The sequence below is a fragment of the Gopherus evgoodei genome, chromosome 8, assembly GCF_007399415.2.
Source record: "Gopherus evgoodei ecotype Sinaloan lineage chromosome 8, rGopEvg1_v1.p, whole genome shotgun sequence".
NCBI lineage: Eukaryota > Metazoa > Chordata > Testudines > Testudinidae > Gopherus > Gopherus evgoodei.
Window position 1 is genome coordinate 12,039,755 of NC_044329.1, and position 19,089 is coordinate 12,058,843.

General features: G+C 43.0%; 1 protein-coding gene across 1 annotated transcript; it reads left to right on the forward strand.

The window, feature by feature from the left end:
- The first annotated feature begins 345 nt into the window (after positions 1–345).
- PITX1 (paired like homeodomain 1) lies at positions 346–8,653 on the forward strand. The gene is made up of 3 exons (XM_030572989.1): positions 346–508; positions 3,645–3,850; positions 8,105–8,653. Exons 1-3 carry the CDS (start codon positions 346–348, stop codon positions 8,651–8,653), a joined length of 918 nt encoding a protein of 305 aa, XP_030428849.1.
- The last annotated feature ends 10,436 nt before the right edge of the window (positions 8,654–19,089 follow it).

Below are 19,089 nucleotides of genomic sequence, written 5' to 3' on the forward strand. Positions count from 1 at the left end.
TGGGAGGTTTTAACCTTAAAGTGGGAGGAGTTCGGTTTAACTACAGGCATTTGTTCTAGGGCAGGTCGCTTAAATCTCTTTAGCTTGAAACTATCCAACCCGCATTTTTCTACCAGGATCTTTTACCACTTTCATGCATACGCGATTGGACCGGTGCAGCTATTGCAAAGCAAAGACCATCGGGCTTCTAGGCATTTCTCAGAGCTCTTTTTCTGACTCTTTGAAAATAACAATAAAGTAAAGCAACCCATAACTAGTACTAAGTGGATTTTCAGACCTTGATATATATATATATATTGTGGAATAAACACCTGCATAACCCCAAATCAACCCAGCCTCCTTGCCATGGATTCCTTTAAAGGTGGGATGAATTTGGAAAGACTGCCAGAGAGTTTAAGACCCCAGCCTTCACATGACATGGCTTCCAGCTTCCATTTGCAAAGATCTTCTGAATCCAGAGATCCGATTGAGAATTCAGCCAGTGAATCGTCAGATACAGAAGTCCCAGGTAAAACCCTTTCACTTCCTCTTCTTCCTTTCCCCGCTTGATTAATTCTAATGCATGCTGCACAAGAGACTGTTCTGCCCAGGCAGGATGCACCAGAGAGATTGAAATGCCAGGTGGGTGGGTGGGTGGAATCACTAGAATTAATTAGAGCCAAACTGGGAAGGTGGATGGGGGAGACCACAGATACCGAACTGACCCTCTTCCATGCCCCGACTCTGACAGAAGAACATTGCTATCAACTTCAAGCTGAGATACGGGGGGGGGGGGGGGTTTACAGATATTAATTTATCAGGGGGGTTACCACAGGGAGTGCGGTTCTGCAAAATATTTCTGAAATAATGTCAGCTCTGCTGGGGTTTATTTTCCTGCTCTAGCTGTAGAGACATGTAAACGGATCTCTCCATTAGAGGAGGGGGAAAACTGCGAAGCATTAGGAGGGGAAATGAAGAGGGGACTAGAGAGAGATCAGGCAGCTCAGATTTATTATTATATAGGGTGAGCGTTACAAAGCTTAATTTTTAATTTTATGTATAGATGGGGAATAAACCATAGCGTTTTACAAGGAGTTGGATCTAAACAGGAGTCGTTTGGTCTCCGCTTTTATATCCGCCTGTTGAACATGTGCAATTCTTGTAGGGGAAGCTGTGGTTTCCTAGTTTGTATTTAATTAAAACAGTAGTCGTCCCTCTAATGACAATACCATATAAAGGATGCAAAAAGCCCTGGAAAATTTGGACTACGCAAAGCAGCGCGTGGTTCCTTCTTCAAAATTTCCCTGCATAGAGGGTAGTTGTTTTTTTTTTAAATGATGGGGGTTTTTAATTTAAACCGGTCTTGTGCCTGCAACCAAAACAAATCCGAATGCTGACATGGCAGCAAACGTTCGTTTCTGCCTCCAAATCTGATTTGAAAACAAGGCTTTGAGCGTAGACTGGAGGGGGTGGTGTGCTTAGATGTGTGTGGATTCCCCCCCTTGAAATACTGTAGGGGATAATTGCTCCATTTTGCTCTACCCCTAAAATCTGATCCATACATTCTAGAGAAATAAATAGCAGGGTCCATTTACTCTTAAGAGAATTCACAAAATACCTTTCACTTTCGAATGGAAAAGTGTGCTAATGCCAATTAAGAGTAATGTGTGTTGTTATGATTTGAAATGGCATCACAGCCTTATGACCAGACGATATTTTTCATGGAAATCATAGGGGGGATAAATCAAATGCAAAGATTGCAATCACTTTGATGGATGGTTTCTTTGAGGACACTGATTTTCCTTACTTGTTTGCTCTCCTGCCTGCACGAGAAGCTGCCCCAGACACCGAGAGGTGGGGAAAAAAAACTGTCTGCCAGAAAGATTTGTGTGTTCAAAAATGAAATCATTTTCACATGCAGACTTTACAGTTAGGTCATGTAGACTCGGTTCGCAGACCCACGTTTTACACCAGCCGCGAATCTTTGGGAACACAATTAGTTGCAAAGGCAGAGAGGGAGGGGAAAAAATTGTCTGGCCACCAAGGATATTTAAATGGAGTTCGAGGCCTTGTTTGCTCTGCAAACTACTTAGTGGAAATAGTGGCCATCCGCGCTGGAATAAGCCCATTCACCAGCCTTTGGTTTCCATTTAACCGTTTGAGGTCCTGCATTTTTACTCCCAAGAGTTCCCAGGGAAGCCTAGGTACAGGGTCTTTTCAAGTATGAGGAATCAATTGTTTTGCAAGGATTATTGTTAATTCATTTTAAAATATTATTATTAGCAGGCTCTGAAAGGAAGTCTTTATTTCAATAAGTGAGCATTATCTTTCCATTCGTCCTACCTTCATGATGTACAGCACCGCAGAATAGTCTCATTATTTAGCTCTCCATGTGAATGCCTCTCAAAAAGACCCTCCAACATCAAGTCAAACTCATTTGTATGAGTACAAAGGAATGGGTTTGAATATACAACACGTGTGTGTATTTCTAATTTTGATTTAGTTATTGTGTGTAATATAAATTAGATTTAATTTGTATAGATATGTATATTATACACACTAATATGTGCATATATATTAAAATAAATACATCAAAATTAGAGAGCGAGAGAGAGAACCATACACTTGTGGCATATATGCACGCAGTTATTTAATGTGGCTATTGTGAAAATAAATAGATCAGAATTGTACATTGACATACATATGTGTTATACATATTATATATCTATGTATATACATCTACAGAAGTGTTTTATAGATATGTGTGTGGAGGGAGATTTTATCTCTACACATTTATAATTTAAATCCTTTCAAATAATGTATCGAATTCCTCATTTCATATGTGTAAATCCAAAAATGTATTAAAAATATAAAAACATCAGCGGGTTTTCCCCTTGATTTTAGGTAGATTTTCTGTTTTTCCCTAGTTATATCCAGCGATTATGTTGAATTCCTTCTACAAATTTAGATAAACACTATTCACAAAAGGGGAATGTTTCAGACAGACAGCTACCAACGTTTCTTACCTTTCATTGGAATTTTGAATAAAGCCTTTAGTGGATCGTTCTCTGCTTAAATAAATTCTATATTCCCGAGGGGAAGGGGAGTTCACCTTTTCAATTTATTCATGTTTTACACTCTCTGATGTTTTCTGAGATTAATACGGTGAGGAAATGACCATATACAACAATAATGCACTCGAGCAGAAGTTTTTCTTTAGATTGAGGGGGAACACAGAGAAACTATTTTAAATAGATTTGTTTATTACTAATTATTATTTTGCCAAGAAGCTTCCAATCTAAAAGCCGAGCCAATTAGACATAAGTTTCTTCCCCTCTGTAAGTTTCAGAGCCCCCCTAGATAAGAGGACCAGTCCTAGAGACAGGATAACTGAAAACTCTGTTTGGGCAATACATTTCAGGGGAACATTTTTTCAGGAAACCTTTCTGAATCACTAGGGCTAGTTGAAACAGAAAACGCGCCGGGCCTGTGGTAGGAAACAGGCGCTCTAGCCTTGTACGGCAGAGGCACGTATCTAGATTTTTAAAAAGAGGATTTTGTTTTGTTTCCAAATGGCTGTGGGGGAGGAGGGGAATCTAGGGGCCAAGAGACCAAGTCCGTGCGTGTCACCGCTCGGGTCTCTGTACCTTGTTGTTTTTAAACAGAAAAAGACCGGAGCGGCGAGCAGAAGAGCGAAGATGGAAACCCTGAAGATCCGGCGAAGAAGAAGAAACAGAGGCGGCAAAGAACTCATTTCACCAGCCAGCAGCTTCAGGAGCTGGAAGCCACTTTCCAGAGGAACCGCTACCCGGACATGAGCATGAGAGAGGAGATTGCTGTGTGGACCAATCTCACCGAGCCCAGAGTCAGGGTAAGTGGGGCCCCAGTCACACTAGGGGCAACCCGCGATTCACTTCTCAGCAGTCCAGAGACATCAGCCGGCTTGTCCTTATAGGGCCCGATCCTTATAGGGACTCCCAGTGGCCATGGGCTCAGGCCCGCAGCCTTTTCTGAAGTTCAAAAACTTCCAGTTATTTGGTAGGATGCCTCGCAAGCGAAAATACAAACTTATCAAGGTGCATAGGCGCCTGGCGGTGAGGAGTGAAAGGGAAAAATGACTTTGTTAACAGCTGCTAGGTTGTTGGCTTTTTAAAATCGATTGTAGCATAACACATCATCTGTCAATTTCCTTTTCATTGCCAAGACTTACCTAGGACCTACTGTGCTCCTTAGATAATACCCGATATAATTATAATATTGAACATACCCCCATACATATGGGAGGCGAGCAATGCACAGAGAATCCCCAATATATTAACACCCAGGCCTTCATTTTGTTTGGTCAACTTTCACTGGAGTATGGGAGAGAAGGAAACCTTTAGCTGAGAGGACCTGATGTCTTACAGGTAGCAACACCAGGCGAGTAGTTGTCAGAAGCTGGGGAAAGGTGCTGTCTCCTTTAAGCCCCGTCTTCCCTTTCCAAGATTTCCCCATTCTTAAGATTCGGGATCTCTGGGGAGAGCATAGAGAAATCAAAGGCAACAGCTGGTCACGGAGGGACTTCATCTAAAGCCCGTCTGGGAAAGTGTGCCGTAATAACTCTGAGAAGCCAGCTAGGCTGAGGCAGGGAGAAGGAATTAGAAGGTAAAGGATGCTACCAGGAATCAACAGCTGAATGCAGGAACTCCGCTAGTGTAACTGACCAGGGAAAGGCTCTAGGATCCTCGGGCAAGTTTTTTTTTTTAAATTAACTCCGTTTTAAGGAGCACACATAATATACAGCACAATAATACGGAGAGCCAGAGAGAAGGCTCCGCCACCATTTCAGAGAAGCCCATTTTTAAATCCCCCTCCCGCGTCTGGAAAGGGCAGAATCTAGCCCATAAAAGCCATCTTGCTGGATGTACTGTTCTCTCCTGGATTAATTAAAGACAGTAATTTAACTCTAAACAGGAAATATATGTGCAATTCTCCTCCCCTGACTGAGAGAGTGAGGAACAGAGGTATCCTCCTAACACGTTATGAAGTCGGATCTTTTCAGGGGGTCGGTATTTTTAATGTAAACAATCAATGGTTAGAATTGCCAGCACAGACCCAGAGAGCAGCAGCTGCAGAGGCCAATGGCTCAACCCTAAGGCACGTCTGTTCCCCCCCGTGTAAAAGAGACTCGCGTGGGTGTCCCAAGTACAGAGTTTAACTGGGAGGATTCTAGTCCCTACAAGTCTCACTGGGGGCTAGATTAGACAGGGTTTGGAATGGATACATTTCATTAAAAAGAAGGAATAGACCAGCATAGAATTACAGGCAAATTTATACTCTCCTGGACCCAGTCAGTAAAATGACAAGGAAACATACGGAGTCTGCCGATAAAATATACACAATAAGTGATGCGATTCAAACATGAGGCTATCTTACAGAGTGAGGGGAAAGCGATTAAAAGAATCCGCTTGGCACCGCGGAGCAGATGTCTATATAGAACATCTCTCTGATGAGAAGAGACAACCGTATATCACTGTGGAGTGTGTAACGGCCCCTTCGGTGCAATGTACTCTCCAGGCACATAGCAAATGTTCCTCTACACAATTAAAGTTCTGTGATGAGGCAGATACGTTATGTATACTAGTAAACTGCACAAACTGTCAATAGACAAACGAAAGGACAAGGGTCTGGGCTAGATTAGACGCCAAAGTCAATAACCATTGTAGACACACATACTTGTAGGACTGAGCTGTCCCTGCTTTATAGGTCTCTAGCCAATCCGACCTCAGAATATCTAGTTAGGCCATTTATTTATTTTTAATATATTAACTTGTTGCAATCAAGTGTCAAATCAGAACGGCTCCTCCTGGCATTCGGATTTTATTGATTCTGATGGTTGGTTTGTGCTAGGTGGGTCTCTGTGTTGCTCTTTTTGTTTGGGGATATTTTTCCTCCCACCTCCAATTTGTTTTTCATCCCGGGATATTACCCTGGTTTGTTTCGAAAGCGGATTTGCTGACCGGGTGTACTCCGCTCTGTGCAGGGGTATTAGTCTCTGCTGTGTATTGTTTACTCGCGGTGTCGTGGCTACACAGTCCCTCACCAGCTGCAGACCCACAGTGTGATACAAGACACCATCAAATGAAAGGCATACACAACCCTGCATCTTGGAAAGTCCTTAAAGGGCGTCTGGATTTTCCAGCACTGAAATACGCTTTACAGGATAGGGCCCCAAGAGAGGGCGGGGGAGGGGGTTGATCTGAGACCTTAGTAAGAAAGCGACTACTAGGCTGGGACTGGGGAATTAAACCGTTCTCTGGAAATTCACCAGCACAGAAAATAATCAATAAAGGAGAAAATGGAGGTAGATTTAACCAAGTCACTTCACTTCTGGGTCTCAGTGGCTGGTAACAAATCAAACCCCTACAGTTCAGAAAAGCCACTTTTGTCTAGATGGGTAACCGGCTAGCTGACCAAATAAGACTATGTATAACGTTAGCTCTTAAGGCTTTTCAGGGCTAAATACTCGCTGTATTTGAGAGCATTGTATTAATTACAGTTTTCGTTAAAAAAAAAAAAAAAAAAACCCTCCAACACAACTCAAGGACTGAAATGGGCATTTATGTTGCTGGAATATTTCAGGAAGCAAATAAAACTAATATGAGTTGCCATTAACTGAATTTCTTTCACCCCTCTGTATGGAGATGTTTTGGTTTGATGTTCAGAGATTGCAGTTTTGCAAATCCAACTTTCATTTGCTACGAGGGCCTTCTTTTAAAATGTCTAGAAGCCATAATTAAAACGATTACCCCTCGTTTTCAGGAAATTCCTGTCTGGAAGCACCTTCTGAGGAGTGAATTACAGGGTTTGAACATTCTGGCTTTCGTTTCCTCTTCATATTTATACGGGATTTTTTTTTTCCAAATAGACCCCGCGATCCTTGTTATCGCTATTTAAAAATAAAGCCCTGCCATTAAAAACGTTGGGAGGACAGGCTCAAAGAGCAGAGCCTCGCAGCTACAAAAGTCACCTAGTTTAGAGGGGGATTTAATATCCGCGGAGTTGAGTTTAGTGGGGATTTCAATGCACGACACAAAGTCGCTGTTTGCCAGCCTTTTGCAGGGGCTGCCGTGTGGCATGTCTCCTTAGGGGGCCTGATCGAAACCTCAGTGGCTCTAACTGCCCTACCTTTACTAAAGGGTTAAGGTGAGGACGGTTCGCTGGCTGATCGCACCCAGTAAGGCAGGAAGAGGCTTTTTTTCCCCCAACCTGGCCAGCCCTATCTTTGGAGGGCATTATCCCATCAAATCTGCGCGCACACACACACACACAGGACCCTGCAGTAAAGTTTGGCACGCAATGCTGGAGTGCTGCTTTGGTCTGAGTTAGCTCCGGCTTTTCCTGCTCTCTGAGCAATGCATTGGGTTGGGTGCCAGAGGTCTCCAGCCCCGCCCTGGGGATAAAGCCTGGATGAGGTTTGGGCATCAAACACCCATGAGCGCACCTCGCTCCTCCATTCCCGACTCAGGGCTGTAAATTCTCATTAGACATAAAGACCCAGGCTGCATCCACCCAAAGGGTGAGGCTTTCTTTTTTTTTTTAACCTAAACACGCTAATCCAATCCCCAGTTTATGATCTGTAACAGAGGAGTTTTATTGTCCAGCTTTAGCATTCGGAAACACCGCCGAGCCGGGCTAGCCGGCACTAATCAGAACGGGGCCTGGGCTAGGCGCTGCAGCGTGGCCAATTAATCCTCTCTGTAAATAAGCGCAGAAGTAAATGAAAAGCAGAGAGGCGCTGCGGACACATCCAGAGCGGCGGCCTGGAGCTGGGCTGGGGAGGTGACTCATCCCTCTGGGCCAGGGGGAACAAGCCGTGGGATTTAGGGAGAGGACAGGCAGGCTGGGGCAGCGTTTATGGTGCGCAGCGCGCAGGAAAGGCAACACCCAGGGCAGGGAGGGTGAGCCAGGAACTGTCCCCTGCAAAGCTTGGCTTTTCCTCCTCAAATCCTCCCTGGTGTGGGGAACTGAAACTGCTCCTGGCAGAGGTTCTGAGAATCCAAACCGGAGCTAGCCCCCTGCGCATCCCTACCGGGTCCCTGCAGGAGCCTGCGCACTTACCCTTTACTCTGACCTTTCCCCCTAGGTTTGGTTCAAAAACCGCCGAGCCAAGTGGAGGAAGCGGGAGCGCAACCAGCAGATGGACCTGTGCAAGAACGGCTACGTGCCCCAGTTCAGCGGCCTCATGCAGCCCTACGAGGACATGTACCCAGGCTACCCCTACAACAACTGGGCCACCAAGAGCCTGACCCCCGCGCCGCTCTCCACCAAGAGCTTCACCTTCTTCAACTCCATGAGCCCCCTTTCCTCCCAGTCCATGTTCTCCGCCCCCAGCACCATCTCCTCCATGAGCATGCCCTCCAGCATGGGCCACTCCGCCGTGCCCGGCATGGCCAACGCCAACCTCAACAACATCAACAACCTCAGCAACATCAGCGGCTCCTCTCTCAACTCCGCCATGTCCTCCCCCGCCTGCCCCTACGGGCCGCCCGGCTCGCCCTACAGCGTGTACAGAGACACTTGCAACTCCAGCTTGGCCAGCCTCAGACTGAAATCCAAGCAGCACTCCACTTTTGGGTACAGCAGCTTGCAAAGCCCAGGCTCTGGTCTAAACGCCTGTCAGTACAACAGCTGACGGACTAGCACGGGCCCAAGCAGCGGGAGAGAGGAAGCTCTGGGGGCTTGGTAAAAAACACGGACCAGAAATCTTTTGCAAGAGACGCCAAAATCTAATACACGGATGAGTTGCAATTTTCCTCTGGATTATGCGGGTTGTATGTGTTTACTTGAACTTGCACAGAAGTTTCTAACGCGTCCACTTTATTATAGAGCAGAAGAGTGGAAGTGGAAGCCGGGGGGGTGGATGGATGCTGGTAAAGGCTGGGGCTGTGCTGCCCAGTTTGTGGTAGGGGAAGAGGTTTGGTTAATGTTTACCACTGACAAAAAAAAAGTCACGTGCAGAATAAATTCTGCGGGAATATGGTTAAAATATTAGGTATGAAACTATTAAAAAAAAACGTAAGGACAAGGTTCAACCACTTACCTAAGGATCTATTTATATCTGCCGTTACATGGTGCCAGATCATTGTGCTTGGCAGTTGAATAAAATGTTTTTAAAGTGCATGATTCTTGATGTTTTTTCTTTAGTGGAAAGCTATGATCCAGTCATTCCTGGGACTAAGCAAGCTACAGGTTCCTACCTCTCTAGCCTTTCCAAAGGACTGCAGTATTGCCTTAGCAGAGAAGAGCACAAAAAGAAACTGGTCAGCCTTTGCTCCATCCCAAATCTTAGCCTGATAATGAAATTATCAGTCATCTTTACTTAAAAAGTGTTTTTCTTCAAAAAAAAAACTTCTAGAGAGTCTAGAGAAAAAAACAACACTAACAACAACAAATGGACCGTCATTAAGTGAATCCTGATATTGCATCTCTAAAGAAACAGAGCAAGTCTCCAATGATGAAAGGTTGCTTAGCAATTCTGAAAAGTTACTTGTTTTTCTAGATGTGAAGGAAAAACAAGGAACCAAAAATAATCTTAAGGTGTTATGATGTAAATGTAGATGCTTGTTGGCAAAAAAAAATGGAAACGATAAATATGATCTTTTAAATATTAATACGCATACAAAACGCATATGAAGTTTAATTGCAGGCATATTTGTTGCTTATTTTTGTCGATACTTATTACCTGTAGATGACAAAGAAACATAATATAAAATGCACAAGGTATGTCCTTTCCCAGTGTATTTCACATCTGTGGTAACCGTAACGCTGGATGTTTCAATAATACTGTTGTGGATAAGGATGCAGTATATATTGTTTTATAAGTTATGTTTTGTGATTTTTTTTCAAAATTAAAAGCATGGGAATAAAAAACAAACTCCAGCAATGCTTTTAATGTTCTTTTCTGGCTATATTTATGATATATCTCAACTTATAATAAAATAATAATAAAAAACCTTATAGTTTATTCGAAATTCAACATCCAACATTACCATTCCGGGGAGTTGGCTTTCATTAAAAATCATTAAATTTTCGAGAACTGTAAACAGCATTTGTTTGGCTTATTTGTTTGAAGTGCAGCAGACTGCGCAGATATTTAACATACATACCGTTGGCCCTCTTATTTAAGGGCCCAATTAATTACTCGATGGGTGAGGAGAATCAGTCATTAAAGTTTCATTCATTTTGGAAGGGGGAAAAGTTCACAACTAAGGTCCGGTAATCCTGAGTGGCAGCTCCAGCCACTGGAGATCCTCCCACTTCTAATTTTCTGACACTCTTTACCACTACCAGTTCAATGACACAACAGCCTTTATAAATGCGGCTTTCCTAATTGCATGGCTTTATGCTTTGACTGAAGAACATTTTTGTTTATTTATTTGTCATAGTTTCCCCCCCCAAAAAAAAAACGACTTTACAAGAGTTAATCTTTGCATCCAAAAACTTCCCTTATGTATTAAAAGTTTGGAATCAAATCACTGTTTGTGTTGCTGGTCCTAACGCTTAGGTTTTTTTCATAGCTCTTCGATATGATCCAAACGGTTTCGACCCAGTATTTTGTATTTCAAGATCGCAAGCACAGTCATGTTAAACCACCGACATTCATTTTTGAGTTTTTGTATCAAGTTTGTTGAAAATTATATGATTCCATCCTCTGATCAACAAATTATCTGCTATGAAAGTAGGCTCCAGCACGCATTCACACTCACGTAAGCTGTTTTAGAGGGGTCAGGCACAGCATTTTTCCCTCGTAAATGTTTAGCCACAAAATCCAAACGCGTTAAACTACATCGATTATAGAAATTAAGGTCTATGAAAACGTTTGCACACGTTTACTTCATGCTGCTTCCAGCAGCTCTGGTGGCAATTGAATATAATATACATATAGAGAAATGTAAGATAATTAAAACGAGTCCTTTATAAAACTGCAGTGTGTCAATATATATATTTTTACAGGACAGCACACATCCGCGTTTGCTTTCGACTGATTAAAACGAAGGTATCTATTATCCAGATCTAGCTAGGCTGGGATAGGAATATCTTGCAATTAGAGCTGGTCAGAAAACGAGAAGTATTTCCTGGGGGGGGGGGAGGAGAAACTCCGAACATTCGAGGGAAAATTCCTCGAGGAACAAAAAGTCGAAATTTTACAAGTTCGAAAAATAAAAATAAAAATAAACTCGATCGGCTGGAATAGCTACATTTATACCCGTAGCTACTTTGCCTGTCTCGAGCATTCATCCCCTCTGACCCAGTCCCTCTTCCACATGGCTGCGGAGTTCTCGCTCCTGATCCCACACCGAATTGTCAGCAATGGTGATTTCTCCCCTTGGGTTTGATCCTGCTCCCATTGGTGTCAGTGGAGATCGACGCCCCTTGCGGGACAGGATCCAACTCTCAACTAGAGCCAATGGGAGGCTTTCCAAGGACTGCAGGGCCAGGCCCACAGCTACGGCGTTGGCGTTTATTGATGCCCGCAGCGTTTCTGTCTCACGCACCGCCAAAGCCCCAAACACGGCTGGATCCAGGCGCCCACGCCACGCCGCCTCCAGCTGCGGGGTGAAATGGACGCCTAGCGCTGGGTCCCAGGCTTGGAGCCCTCCCCTTCTGATGGCCAAGCGCAGGCTGCTTTAGCAAGCGGCGCCTGCTGGGCTTGCACAGCCAGGGACGAGAAGAGGGGCGAGGGCCGCAGAGGTGTGTCCCACCTGTGTCAAACCCCGCGTTTCCTTTGGCAGCCAGAACTCTGCAAAGCGCCGGGCTGCGGGGAGGGTAGCGATCCTCCTGCCCCTTAGACTCAGGTGTCCTTGGAAAGACTCGGGAACCGGGAGCGGGGAAGCTCGATCCAAAGTGCTGAGCTAGGGCTGAAGCTGCCTTTCAAACGTTGAAATGCACAAGCCCCCCTGCCGCTTCCCCGGGACTCGGCAATGGCACCGATTTCTTGCCTCACTTTTGAAACACTTTTCTTCCCACTCCGCAAGAGCAACTCGTGGAGGGTTCCCAGTGCTCGTGAAGGGTTCGGTACTAAACGGTAACATGAAATAATACGAGTGAGTCATATCATTTCATCCTGCACTCACCTTGCACTGGACGTAAACTACAACAGCGCAAAGAAGTGAGTTGAACGGATACTGGCAGCTTGAAAATCGTGGCCGCAATACTGGCCCAGTTGAGATCAATGGAAGTTTTGCCATTGGCCAGGATTTCACCCCAGATGTGAGTGCAATCCTGCATTGCTAATGCCTGCCTACGTTATTGCTGAAAGGATATTTCACTTCCATTTACCCTTTTGCTCTTCACTCCCTGCCCAGAATGAAGAGACTTATCTGTTTTCATTTTTGTTTATAGTCAATTTCAGGTTCCTGTTTCTCATGCATGATCACAGGGGTACAAACCTTAGAAGCAAACACTGCAGGGAAGTATTTCAATCCCAAACTTTTCATGGATTTGTTCTTTATTGTAATTTTTGATTATTTTAAGTTCTGTGAAGATTTTTTTTAATTGTTCTTGTGCACACAGTTAGGGCCTGTAGGACAGGGCTGAGAGCATCTAATTAAATTCAGAAAAAGTGAGAGGATCCTCTGCTACATTACTAATGATGATGATGTAGCTATTCATATACAAGCATCAGTATCGTTTATTGTGCAAGGTTTTTTAAAGTCAAATGTTTCTTTAACATGATTTTTCAAAGTCAATTTTCTTGTATCCAAGCAGAGCACCCTGTTGTTACCATCTCAGACACAGCAACCACTATATCGCTCAGCCAAATCCTGAGGCTGTTTTAAATTTTTGTAAAGGGATTGTAAATAAATTGCATAAACCAGCTGTGCACCAGGGATAGATTCTGTCTATCCACGTATGTTTTTGCACTGCACTCATCACCATGGGATCTGAGTGCCTCAGTCTTTGGAAGGCAACACTGGACCAGAGCTCAAAGGAAAGGGGTGAGACCTTTCACACACCCCCTCCACCTGAGAGGCACAGAACTGCTGGGGGAAGGGAGGAAGACAGGAAATGAATGGAAGATTCCAACTCTTTCTCTGGAAGCTTGGGGCTGCAGGAAGCTCTGACTCCAGCAGGGAGGAGAGATGGTTTTGTCGCAGCTAGTTTCGTACCCAAAAAAGGGGTGTAGGAATGGAATCACTGGGCATATCACTGCTCCCTCCTCTGAATAATGAGCTATAATCTCAGCTCCCTGGCTCCTGACATCTCTATTTCAGCTGACTGAGCAGCACAACCCAGTCATGTTCCAGGAAAAAGACACACACACACACACCCCTCAGCAGAGAAGGGGTGGGGTAAAGGATATTTCCTCACCATCAAACCCTAAACTTTTACTCTTTATGTCCCTGTAACAAGGCACACTCCACCCCCAGCCCCAGATTCCCCAGAAACCTCTCAGACTCTGTCAGTAGCTGGCAACTTCATGTGAATTTAGTTATAGTTCCATGATCAACACCAATACAGTCTCATGAAGAAAAGAATTTACAATGTCTCCTGCCCTTTAGCCCTTACCCACAGGGGCAGGAAAGGATGGACCTCTCCTTTCCCTTGAGATTTTTTGTGATTATTGGTGTAACCCTATTGTAAACTCAAATGTAAATAGTATGTGAAAGTTCACAAGACAGTAGCCATGAAACATAGGTTATTAGGCCTAATAAAAAATAATGAAGGGGATGAACTATGACACCCACTTTTCCCCTTTTCAGGTTCCTTAAAAAGAGACTGGTGAAAAAAAACACAATCAGATCAGCTCTCCCTTATCTCCCATCCCACTTGCATCCCAGTTCATCCCCAAAACTGCCAGCACTGCAATTCAACTCAACTCATCTAAAGGACTTTCTTCCTGGGAGGAAAGGCCGGCTGGCCTCGATCTTGCTCAAGGAACTTTGTTTTATAAAATAAATAAAAAGGAGATATACCTATCTCCTAGAATTGGAAGGGACCTTGAAAGATCATTGTGTCCAGCCCCCTGCCTTCACTAGCAAGGCCAAGTACTGATTTTTGCCCCAGAGCCTATGTTGCCCCCTCAAAGATTGAACTCAGAACACTTGGTTCAACAGGCCAATGCTCAAATCACTGTGCTATCCCTCCCCTGCACTGTGAATGCTGAAAGTCATCACATGATCATGACATCCAATCCTCAGCCCATCAATGGGGATAGGCAATTGCCAGCACTGCAGAGGCACAAATGATCCTGCATTAGTTTCCCTTCCCTTGTGTTATTTGCTGCCCTGCCTCCCTCTTTCCTTCAATCATCTCTCTCTTGGCTTTTCATCACATTCTGAAGCCAACTGCTGTATTCGTCCAGGCCTGCCTTGTCTAAAAAGAAAACCAATCAGATGATGTTTATGAGCAGAGGGTAAACGAGGATCCAAGCAGCAGGTGTCATTGCCAACTTGCCAAGCAAAAGCATCCACTCATGACTAACACTGCTCTACAGCCAAAATGCTTCTGAAATAAATGTAGTCCAACTTTATTAATTCTGGGTCACTGAGAACGAAAATGATGCTTAAAATTGTTGATTGGCTGTAGTTTTCAAGATATGCTATTGGGTCAGTATATACGACCCTTGACTTGGGAATGGCGGAGGATAAGTGAGTTATAAAGGGAAGGGATCTCAATTTAAACCAGAAATGACTAAAATACATCTTCAACTGGATCTATGAATAAATCTCTGACTGGGTTTGGACAGTACTTGCTTTTTAGGCAAAACAATGAATGATGCAATCTGAAGCTGGTATTGTGTCATACATGATATGAATTGCATCATGTTATTCCTAGAAGTCATGGATGATGCAATCATAACGAAGCTTACATCACTCTGCTGAACAAATTGCCCTGTATCAGCTCTAGAAATCATACAGTGTCGTGCTCTCTTATTTGTCAGTGTTTGATTTTGCAAAGGGACACATTTCTGTTCAGCCAAAGTGAGCAGATATGCCTTGTACTTGTGTGAACAGTGCAGATAACTTCTGCTATGTTTGTGGTGAAGTGACTTTTGCATCACAAAAGCGCAGTCTAACCACTATGGTTAAGAAAGCCTATCACCTTTATTTTGGCTTCAAAATTGGAGATCAGGACAAGAAGTGGGCCCCACACATAGGCTGCAACACTTGTGCAACAAATCTTCGCCAGTGGTTGAACAGGAAAAGGAAATCTATGCCTTTTGCAGTGCCAATGATTTGGAGAGAGCCAACAGATCATACCAGCAATTGTTACTTCTGCATGGTGCCTCCAGTTGGGAAAGGTGTGTCAAAGAAGAAAAAGTGGACTGTGCATTATCCAATCATTCCATCAGCTATACGCCCAGTACCCCACGGAGAAGGACTGCCGGTTCCTGATGCACCAGAATCATTCTCACTTGAGTCAGACGAGGAAGAGGATGAGACTTCTGGTCCTGAACCATCAATGTCACAGGACCCACATTTTCTCCCATCCTCCTCCTCTGAAGCACACCTCATAACACAAGGTGAACTGAATGACCTTGTCAGGGATTTGGAACTACCCAAGAGTAAGGCAGAGCTGTTGGGCTCCAGACTACAGCAGTGGAATCTCCTGGCAGGCTATGGGCAAATGGAGCCCATCAATGCTTGCAGACTATTGCTGGACAGTGACAAGAGATACTGCATTTAATGAATACAAGAGACAAGCCAAGAAGCACCGAGTAGACACTGAATAGGACTAAACTATGTACATAATAGTTTTTTGCCTTTTGTTTCATAATAAATTTTATGTATATAATCCTTTTGCTGATTTTTAAAGTGTTACATAAACAGGACAGGTGAAATATTATCATGTAAAGCAATCATGAACACATGAAAAGACCTAGGTTTACAATTTATGATTAAAACTCTACTATCTATACAATATACATAGACATAAAATGTAAAAACTTAAATATCTTAGAAACAGTAGCCAATCAATTGTTTTGTCATATTTGAATTCAGCACATCAAAATACATAATAAATATCACATTTTATCTCTGAGGCAGACGATTTCTCAAAAATTGTAGACCAGTGTAATCATTGTTCCAAAAACATCAACAGGAGCTATATTTCTCCCATCTTTTCTATCCTGTCTCTCCTCCACCTTGAGTCAGTCTGTCTGTTTGTTAAGAAGAGAATAAGTAAATAACTTCTACAGATCAGGACTGAGAGTACAATTAACCCTTTCTGTTTCATCAAAGAAAGCTTGTTCTGTAAGTAAGGGACTTTGATAGTTTGCCGTCAAAAGAAGAAAGGCTTTAAAAGGTTTTGACTAAGTTTGCTTTGCACAATCACTCAATCACAGTTTCAATAAAAAGGCCTGGTTGGATTTCTTGTTCTTTCTTGTGTTTAATCAATAGACTTTTCATGTGAATGAATGCTTTTAGGTGATTGCCAAGTAAAGGAGTGAAACCAACTCCTCTGTTTAAAATAACCTGGTACCTACCGATCACTGGTGAAAAGTGAAAAAGTTTATAAACAACTGTGGCTCTTTGGGCCTTTGAAATCAATACTTATACCACATAGGTGGTGCTGGGACTTCAAGAAAGATCTTAAAGGGTTGACAGTACAAAGTTGGCAAACAAATTGCTTGGCAAACAACAGAATGCCTCCATAATTGGGTTTGGGAAGTTTGGTTCTTGAGGAAAAAAAATTAGAAGTTTAAAGTGGGAGTAACTATACCTGTTTCACTTTTACTAATGTTACAAGATTTTATCTTGGTGTTGTTTTACATATTTTGATGGATTGCCTGATTTAAACTGAGTTTTGACTTGCATTTCCTCTTTCTCCTCTCTCCATTATGATCTGTGATTTTTATTTTGCATTTTGTTTTTGGCCACGGTTGTATCCTGGTTGTTTTTCTTAAAATCTGTAAGTACTTTTAAGGTAAAAATGTTTTCTTCAAAAAGACTTCAAAAGAACAATGTCAGGAATGGTACCTGATCTCTTGCCCTAGAGGCTATCACTTCTACTCCTCCAGCTAATTTTAGCCATTTTAGCTCTGCTGAAGCTGTTCCCCAGGATTTAACTAGCATAAGGAATGAAGGGATGAATAGGGATTTGTTAGAAAAAGCAAAGAAAATTCGATCTTGGATGTGAGAAATTGTTCCAAAAGATGCTGATTCTTTTGAAGGATGCACTGAGAATAAAAGAGGGCTTGGAGTGGAGTTAATGGAGAGAAACATTGCATACTTGGAAAAGTACCAGTTGTGTAAAAAAGAGAAACATTTAATTGTAGTTTTAACAAGATTGGCTGCTAATAACTGGTTTATTAATCTGAAGCACAGAAATCAGTTACAGTCTGTGTCACAAGAGTTTGATAGTCTACTGGGAGAAAACTGTAGATTAAGAGGAGACGTAGGTAACCTTGCAAACAGATTTAGAAAGCATGTTAAGAGAAAAAGAATTGGCTTCTATAAGACAAATTCTGAGCCGCAGGATGGTTTAGTTAGAAGAAACTCTGCCTGTAACAATCTCAGATGAGTATGTTAAAAAGGGAGAGAGAGTTCAGACTGTGTTTGGGGGGAAAGGAATTTGAGCATCAAACTGCAATTCAGGAACATGAAGAATTGCTACAAGACACAGCAGGCTTAAAGAAGGAAAAGGAGGCTGTGGAATCAGGCTGTTTAAACTGGATAATGGAAAGAGACAAACTCAGTGGTTTGAGCATTGGCCTGCTAAACCCAGGTTGTGAGTTCAATCCTTGAGGGGGCCATTTAGGGATCTGGGGCAAAAATCTGTCTGGAGATTGGTTCTGCTTTGAGCAGGGGGTTGGACTAGCTGACCTCTTGAGGTCCCTTCCAATCCTGATATTCTGTGGTGCTACAATTAGTGTTACTGCAGTTAGAAGTGCAAAATAAAGTTGTTATAATTGATTAAATTACTGAAGAGAAGGACATGAAGAGTGGAGGAAAAGAACAACTGATTGACACTAGGAAGAAATTGCAAGATACTTTGAAAGCTGAAGTGATGTTGAAAGGAGAAATCTAGGGGAGTTCGGTGGTTTCAAACATGTGGCGTTACAGAAACAAGGTAACATTGCTGAAAATCGGCAAGAATTCAACTCTGCCTTGAATTAACTAGCAGAGAACTTGAAGCAAGCACCCCTGTAAGGAGGAGATAGGCAGTGAACAAAAGCAATGCTGAGGCGATTTGGAAGGAGATTTGGTATTTAAGTCAAATGATGAGAAAAATTCAATTTTATTCAGCTAATGCAGATACTAATGTTTGCTCACAGTTAACTGTTGTGGAAAACCACCAGAAGAATTTAAGCCAGAGAGCACTACCTTTCACAGACTGGTGATGCTTGGGTTGAGAAAAGAACCCAACACGTGGCCTATAATATTAACCAGGAATGACAAAGTATTTGAGCATTATATGGCACAACTGTTTTGCAGGACAGGAGCATCCTCAGTGTGAGGAACATGGTTTTAAGGGGTTTAAATGGACTCAATAAGTGAAATCCTGAAGCAGGCTAGAGAACAGTGGGAAAGACCCAAGTAAACCAACCAAAGAATAAGAGAAGGAAGAACCTAAACTGCCCATCTTCACTGTGAAAAATTCCAGTAGCTGGAGAAAGAAAATGGATCAAGTTTAACTAAAATAGGTGAAATGCATGAAAAGATTTTGGCCCTGGAAACGAAGGAACCTGACCCTTTTCCTATCCCAGCCCCTTCTTTTCTCCTTTACTTCTACCCACAGTAGAACCTAGGACCATACCAATTTGCCCAACCAAACTAATTTTGTCCCCCAACCTTGGGTCCCAAGAAAGAAATGGCGGTGGGGAAACAGCGGTACATGAACAATGGAAGAAAATACCAGGTGATAGAAGAAGCTACTTCGATTTAATAGTCCAGAGTGAGAACTTCGTACAAGCACTATTAGGTTGTGGAGCTGAAGAATGTTAGTAATGAGTTCCTTTGTTTGCAATGCTTCAGATAAACCATGCTGAGAAAGGAAATGCGGAGTTAATTTGCACAATTTTGATGAAACCACTCTTTCAAGACTGAGTTTGTTTGCTATTTGAGCTTGTCCTGCCAAAGGTGGTGGGGCTGGGCTCACACCCGTTTTCTGTCTTTAAAGGTT

Bases quoted from the DNA above. Each gene is read 5' to 3' on its own strand.
- PITX1 (XM_030572989.1), top strand. From the start codon at position 346: ATGGATTCCTTTAAAGGTGGGATGAATTTGGAAAGACTGCCAGAGAGT. The intron at 509-3,644 runs GTAAAACCCTTT...GTTTTTAAACAG, and splicing joins GTCAGATACAGAAGTCCCAG to AAAAAGACCGGAGCGGCGAG. The intron at 3,851-8,104 runs GTAAGTGGGGCC...CTTTCCCCCTAG, and splicing joins TCACCGAGCCCAGAGTCAGG to GTTTGGTTCAAAAACCGCCG.